This window comes from Paramisgurnus dabryanus, chromosome 8, assembly GCF_030506205.2.
Source record: "Paramisgurnus dabryanus chromosome 8, PD_genome_1.1, whole genome shotgun sequence".
Lineage (NCBI taxonomy): Eukaryota > Metazoa > Chordata > Actinopteri > Cypriniformes > Cobitidae > Paramisgurnus > Paramisgurnus dabryanus.
This window is the reverse complement of record NC_133344.1, coordinates 33,216,315-33,224,387: the sequence shown is the minus strand read 5'-3', so window position 1 is coordinate 33,224,387 and position 8,073 is coordinate 33,216,315. Positions and strand designations below refer to the sequence as shown.

General features: G+C 39.2%; 1 protein-coding gene across 1 annotated transcript in view; it reads right to left on the bottom strand.

Moving 5' to 3' along the window:
* Positions 1-8,073, bottom strand: part of tnfrsf19 (tumor necrosis factor receptor superfamily, member 19) — a 32,521-nt gene that overhangs the window by 3,928 nt on the left and 20,520 nt on the right. The window contains exons 6-7 of the mRNA XM_065281601.2: positions 2,346-2,507; positions 1,298-1,420 (exon numbers count right to left, since the gene is read on the bottom strand). Of these exons, the coding sequence (XP_065137673.1) occupies positions 1,298-1,420; positions 2,346-2,507 (285 nt within the window). The remainder of the gene's footprint in view (positions 1-1,297; positions 1,421-2,345; positions 2,508-8,073) is intronic.

The following is an 8,073-nucleotide window of genomic DNA, read 5'->3' as shown; positions in this document are numbered from 1 at the left end:
CAGGAATAAAAAGGACCACGCTTGGAAGAGTGTCACTGAGGACATTGGGCAACCTGGTAAGTTGTAATACACATTTCACTTTTGAGTCACGTGCCGTTTATCGACCCGTGCCGTTTATTTTCCCCCTATAGTAAGGTGATTAAATACAAACCGGTAACTCTCTCGATAAATGCACAATCAACATCAGTCATCTTGCAAACAGACAACCGCATAGCACTTGCCCCTCCCACAAGAAGCGAATTTTGCCTATGACGCACGTCAAATGCTTGCTTTTTCCATGTGTCTACTTCGCTCTACACGCGCGAATGCATTCAAACTGTTCAAGTCTTTATCGATTGATGATTGGTTCTTTTAACTGAGAGGCAGGACTTCTTGAGAGCAGCCATTTTGAGGGTTGCATTCATAGGCAACTGGTGTACCTCATAAGTCTTGAAAAGTGAAGCCTTTGGCTCTTTGATCGGCTCCTGGTGGCTGGCTGCAGTACAAGTCTTAAACCCTGCCCTCTCCATGTAAACGAATGTGACTCTGCTCTAAATAAAAAAAATATTTACACTTCCAATAAAATTTTCCGAAAGATGGTCCTTGAAGGTAGTTATGATTCTCGTGGTTGAATTGGGCGAGCGAGCATTTGGGGGGAAGTTTGATACCACCTCTGGCTCCACAAGCGATTCCTTCTGCGCATACCCTGGCTCAAACTGACGTTTTTACATAACATGGCAGCAACCAAGGTCTGACATTTTTGGCTTCAATAAATTACAATGGAAGAAGGCGACGTTGCGTCGTCCATCTTTTTTACAGTCCATGAAGGCAAAACCAAAGGCAGCTGACTTGTTGCCTCGCTGCCTCATGAGGCAAGGAAGGCAGCTCCAGGAAACGCATTCGGAAAGACTTCAGACCAGGCTCGACCAATCACATTCCCCGCGCACACAAGCAAAGAATTGTGGGATAAGAGGAAGAATGTCTCTCAGGAGTCTGAAAGTAAACCATCCTTTAATCCTAAATGGTACCTATACTATACAGTTTTGTAATATCGTATTGTAACCTCCTCTTTGTTTTTTTTTTTGTTTTTTTGTTTTTTTTGTGGCAGATCTTGGGCAATGTTGTTGTTAAAAGTTATAATAAAAAATGTTCAATAAACAAAGAATCACAAAAAAAGGAGTCTGGAAGTAAACCTAACATTAGATTCGGAGATGCCTTGATGCCTTCATGCCACGGAATGCTGCCTCCGATTTTGGACGCAGCCATAGTAATAGCACTGCTCAATCTTATTATATCCAACATTTTTGGTGAAACTCACCACAGGTCTGTCCTGAACTATGATGGCAGTGACAACAAGGACGCTGCGAGAATTCCAGTACTCTCCGATCCAGACAAGATAACTCGGACCCCACAAATGGACCCTCATGAGGCCTCAAAGACACTGAGAAACGATGACAAAGAATAAACTGCTATTAGATCAAGTTGAAAATAACTCATTATTGGGGCAGGGTTTAGTTTAATCCAGGACTAGGCCTATAGTTATATTAGGACATTTACGTAATTTTTCACAAACATACCTTACAAAAAACGCATCAAGAGACAAAACAATGGCACTTAATATATGTTAAGATCAGTGTTGGGGATAGTTACTTTTAAAAGTAATACATTACAATATTAAGTTACTCCCTAAAAAGTAACTAATTCTGTTACTTTGTTACTTCTCATGGAAACTAATGCTTAGGTTACTTTTAAGTTACTTTTGCGTTAAGGACCAGGGTCAATTATTCCTCTTATACCACAGTTATCACAAACGTCGCTCAGGCTATTTTTTAAGACATTTTACAGGTTAGGTATGTGGTTTACAGAAAAATAATCAACACCCATGGAGCATTTCTCAACCAATCAGAATAAAGCATTCAACAGACCCTTGGTACAGTATGAGTTCAGTTTAATTCAGTACATTATTTTTTATCAAATTAATTAAACTGAAGAGTAACTCGCATTACTTTCTAAGTAACTCAAATTTTAATGTGTACATTTAAAAAGTAATGCGTTACTTTACTCGTTACTTCAGAAATGTAATATTTTTACGTAATGCAGGTTACTTGTAATGTGTTACCCCCAACACTGGTTAAGATATGTCATTGCAAGATATCTTTAAAATTAATTCAGATCAAACATGCATTTTAGTCTGGGACTAGGATAAGCCCTGTCCGAAAAACCATTCCACTTAAACTGCTAAAATAAACAAAAATGTAAAAGTAAATTGTTATCCTAATACAAAAGTGGTTTTCCCACGTGTTCTGCAATTATAAACCATGTCATCTTGATATTAAACACTATCAGAAGGGATTGAAATGAATTACCAGGTTTTTTCTCCAGCAGCTGTCGTTTACAGTAAATGACACACAGGATGAAGAGAGCCATGAGGACTGTGGCCAGGGCGCTGCAGATGACCGCAGCTAAAGCCATGTCTCTCGGGCTGGTCACTGTCGACTGTAGAGGAACCAGATTCACTCGCCCGCTACCTAAATACAAGAGAGGATTGTTGTTAATTTAGATATATGCTTTATAAAGACACAGTGTGACTTTAAATTCTATGGCAGCTTGGCATGTTTGAATGTGCCGGATCTTACACAAGTGATTTATAAAAAATTTCAAAGTTTTTTGGTGTATTGATTACCATTGGCAAAAACATGGTTTACTGCATAGTAACCATGGCTTTTTTGGTTTAAACTGTAGTAAAAACCATGGTTAATGTTTGTGGGTAGACCCCACTCTTAGTATTTTATTAACCTCTGTAAGGACTAAGACCAGCATGTGTCCCATCTTCCATTAAACCTTCCAAAACCAAAAGGTTTGTGTGTGTCTGTGCATCTGGCATATCTCAGAGCGCTGCGGTTACGTTCAGCGAACCCTTTCAAAGAAACTGAGGTTCGAATAGCAGGAATGTCCCAGAGGTGAAGGGCACATTCTCGGCCCGCTGATAATTTTTCACCTTTTCACCCCTGGGCCAGTCGTGCCTCCGCTTGCCAGTCTGATGAGTCCATTATTAGGGAGCAAATCAAGGTTGTGGGAAGTCACTGTTAAATGTTTGAAGTTGGGTTGGGGAATGTGTAATGAGTCTGAGAAAACAGCTGCCGTGGTCTGAAAACACCACGCTAACTCTGATGTCACCGTCTCGTGAAAACCTCCCTGCCCTGAGGACAACAGCGATCTTCAGTGAAATCGAGCGGCTATCGAGTGTCTCATCTGGCCTGAAGTAGGGGTTTCACAGCCGTTGTTCTTATGACACTGCCAGTTAACTTATCCAGATAATTAGGGTTATCATGTTAACCGGTGAACGCATCAATGCATCTGTCATATATGACTGAAAGAAAATTACCAAGTTTTGCATACACATTTTATTTAATACGCATTCACTGGTAATCGAACCCATGACTTTGACGGTGCCAGTGCTCTACTAGTTAAGCTTCAGGTACACATTAACAATTATTTTAACCGTAGCAGTGGTACTTTCTAAAGGCTTTTTTTAATGTGTATGCGAGGGTTCACATACAGTGCACGTGACGCAATTTTCGTCATCAGGAGAGTGCGCACGTACTTTATGCCCACCGCCAGATTTTTGATTGTTGCAAATGTGCGTCCATGAGTATGAAGCCAAAAGGCATTGCAAAAAAAATTTTATTTGCAAATGTTCAACGTCAGTGCAAGTATTTGTCAGTACTGCAGATATTATGTGGAAAAAGTAAATCAAAAACGTGTGCACCTAACTTTTCTACTTGCACTCTTAAAATTTTCAGTCAGGGACTACAATGCTCCTAGTTAAAAAGGTAGTCTAAAGCCCTGTACCTAAAAAAACTTTTTTCATAAAGAGACAAAAGTTGCAATTAATATTTTCCTGGACATTTTGGTTTTATAGTTTGTCTGATATCGTTATGTATTGGCGTAGGATTAGCAAGCAACACATCAATTACCAGAGACTCGCCGCACAGTGGCACTATCGTTATCGCGAGCCATGTATTTTGTATCGAATCGTATCGTGACGTACCCTGCGATTCCCACCCCTAATATGCAGAAACCAGAGCTTCGTAGTATTAGAGTAGGCTACTGGACATTTACATTTATTTTATACATTTGTCAGATGCCACTCACAGTGCATGCAATTTATGCATTTCATTTATCAGTACGTGTGTTCACTGGGGTTAAACCCATAACCTTTCCATTACTGCGCAACCACCTTAAACTGGTGACACTAAGATTTTTTATTTATACGTTTGCTTACTATTAAGTGTACTATAAAACATCAAATAGGCTTTAGTCTTGTCCTACCAAGGGTTTTTCCCCTCCTAGGACTTTTTCCTCCTGACTAAAAAGCTGGGAGTTTTTTTTCTCCTAGGAGTTTTTTTCAACCCCTAGGGAGTCAGCTGACATTGGCTTAAAGGGGCATTCCACATTTATTGAAAATATGCTAATTTTTCAGTTCCCCTAGAGTTAAGCATTTGATTTTTACCATTTTTGAATCCATTCAGCTGATCTCCGAGTCTGGCGGTACAACTTTTAGCATAGCTTAGCATAATCCATTGAATCTGATTAGACCATTAGCATGCGCTCAGAAATAACTAAAGTTTTAATATTTTTCCTATTTAAAACTTGACTCTTCTGTAGTTACATCGTGTACTAAGACCGACAGAAAATTAAAAGTTGCAATTTTCTAGTCAGATATGGCTAGATATTCTCAAACTGGTGTAATAATCAAGGACTTTGCTGCTGTAACATGGCTGCAGGAGGCGTAGTGATATTATGCAGCGCATGAAAATAGTCCCCTTGGTTACTTTCAACAGCAGGGGACTATTTTCGGGCAGTGCGTTATATCACTACACACGCTACAACCATGGATTTCAAAACGGTAAGAATCAAATGTTTAACTCAAAGGAGGCTGGAAAATTTGTCCCTTTAACTTAGCACCCTCTTCTATACGCCAAATTATTACTACGCTCGCTAGTACGGTTTAATCTTAGCTGCTGTACTTACAGCCCAGTCACACGAAATAACGTACCTATAGTCACGTCATTTTTTATTCTTTTTCGTGATACTGTCACAAATTTCCGTGTTTTTCAACAAATTTCTGTTTACAAGTCATTGTCACGTATTGGTTACTCAACTCTTTGGTCCTATTTTCTTACCATTTTCGCTTCGGTTTAGGGTTAGATTTACATAAAATGACATCCTTACCCAAACCCAACTCTAACCCTAACGCCAGGCGACAATGGTTTAAAAATCAGAAGATATAAAAAAAATCTGAAAAAATATAATATAAACTAGGGATGCACCGAATCCAGGATTTGGATTCGGCCGAATACTGGGCTTTTTGACGGGGTTCGGCCGAATCCTAGATTTTTTTTCCACCGAACCGAACCGTAGGCTTGCACTACGCTGGTCGAAGTCACGCGGTCGTTGATTACACACATCGGCTGTTGACTTGGAGATAAGCTTTTTCTTTCGGTGAGCCTTAGGGGCGGTTCACATTTCGCGGACGCGAGCTTGTCGCACCACATCACTTTCATTATGCATAGGCTTATGGTAATTGTCAAAATAGTTTTTCCCAGTTGAGGGAAATGAAAAATGAAAAATACACTGCTGTGGACGTTGTTTACTTCATTAATGTGTTTTACTGTGTTAATGGGATAAGGATGCGAATAGGATTCGGTATTCGGTTTCGGCCTAATCTTACACAGTGGATTCGGTATTCGGCCGAACCCAAAAAATCTGGATTCGGTGCATCCCTAATATAAACCAATACTTAAAGTGACATCCAAACGCAAACACCAAATCTAACCCTAAACCGAAGCGACAATGGTTTGAAAATAGGAAAAAGTAGTTGAGTAACAAATACATGACAATGACACATAAACAGAATTTTTTTGAGACTGGGTAGCAGCTTATGTTGTTTTATTTTTGTTTTTTCTCCTGCATTTACTAATGTAAAGCTGCTTTGAAACAATTAAACAATTGTAAAAAAGCGCTATATAAATAAAATTGAATAAATGAATGAATTAATTAATAAAAACATCCAGTAACTCATCCAACATTTTCATTTCAGGTCTTTCAATAAAGTGTTAATAAATAATAATAGTTCACAGCTAGATATCTTAAATACATAGCATAAGTATTGCACATGTTTTATTGGCAGCTGTTAAGAAAGATAACAAACACGGGCACGTAATGAGATAAAGCCTGCAGAGATTTTTTTTACGTGGAACTATTAACTTTATATAAAGGGGTTAAATGTGAACCAGATATTTGTTTAACATCTTTTCACAAGGCTTTTACATTTGCTCTATGGTAAATAAATCATTGTGTAAATATGGGCTTGGCCTTCACAGATCCAAGAGCTCTTTGTGATACAATGTGAACATCAGCTAAGCCCTCCTAAGGAGTTTTCTCTCTAGGGATTACAGTATGTGTGTTTGTGCCATGCCATGATGGAGGGGAGATGTGGGTGGTTGGTTGGCCAAAAAGCTCCAGGACCAAATCTTGGCGAGTAGAGATCTATACTCTAGTGCAAGTCCTAAACTATTTTAGGTAGGTAATGCAATTTTCCATTCAATATGACTACACCTTTTATTTTACAAGCATTCCCTGGGAATCGAACCCCATGACTTTGACAGTGCTGGTGCCCTACTAGTTGAATTTAACCGTAGCTGTGCTTCCTAAAGGCCGAAGTTCTTCTTTTTGCTTCCTCTAAAAGGCAAATGTGCTAGTAAACGTATAAAGCAAAACCTCTGGCATACAAAGTCTTCACGGAGTTTGTTCATTAAACCTCTGTCTACACGGTCACGTCTCCGTGCCAGCAAATCTGAGCCAGCTGTGTGCTGTTCTCATGCCCTCTCTCACAATCCCCAAAGGTTTCTCCTCTTATCAGCTGCCCACAGCTGCAGCAAACAGACAAAGAGCGGCTCATTGAAAAGATCTCACCTGCTGATATTATCGCTCCAGGAGCCAATAGACCGCACTCTTTGATATGTGCGCCTGCTTGTTGACTTTACAGAATACCAAACTCAAACACATGGCCTTGAGCCCAAAGCAACAGTGGGGTGGACAGCTTTGAGTATTGTGATAGTGTACAGGGCCGACCCGGTCAGGGCTGTAGTTGAGTTTTTTACATGCCCTGCCAACATTATTACTGGCCTATATGCGAGGCATATTATTACTATGGCAGCTATACATTGACCAGGACATTAAGGTTAAAATAATTCACCCAAATATAAAAATCTCATGGGTTGCTTCTGTATGTTTCCATGAATATGCAACATATCGATCGGTAAATTAGCTCAAAACAGTTTTCTCTTACAAATGTATGGGTTAAACTAGTCCTTTAACGTCACTCTCAAGTGCATCTCTAAGCATTACCTGACATTGAATTACTGTGGTAAGATTGTAGAAAAAGTGTATTACCTAGCTAAAATAAAAAAATATTTTGCTATTAGTTAGCATTAACCAATGCACATGGCTTGATATAACCTGAACAGAAATGCGATTTCAGAAGCCGAAAGTTATTTTAATGTAAATTCTCAAAGACTTTTGATAAATTGTAAGTTAGACCAAAGAATGTGTGTTAAGCAAATAGGGTCAAGACTGATGTCCTGTTGACTTTTAAGTTACTACCTGCCTTTAGCAGAACTATGTTTGTGTAGCGTTTCAACAGAACTACACCTCCCACCCATCACACTTGTCAAATAGCTCCATCAACCCAAAGATATATGACTCCCACAAATTATGATCTACTGGCCGGGCCAATGTGCTTTAATCCCCTTTAGGTCAAATACCAAACTACAAACCATTTTAAACTGCCTGCACTTAAAGAAGCCTGGAGTATGTTACTGATAAAGTCGATAAAAGATTTCCCATGACTGAAAAGCACTGTGATAAAAATATAGATCAGAGTACAGCCCAGAAATATTTCATATACTGTACTCTCCTTTCACACTTGGCTGCTGTTGAGGAATTATATGCAGTGTATCTCTAGTGTACCAGCAAACCTCATCAAAGGTTCATTTGAACTCCAATTTAGTTTGCGTTTGGTGTAAATAA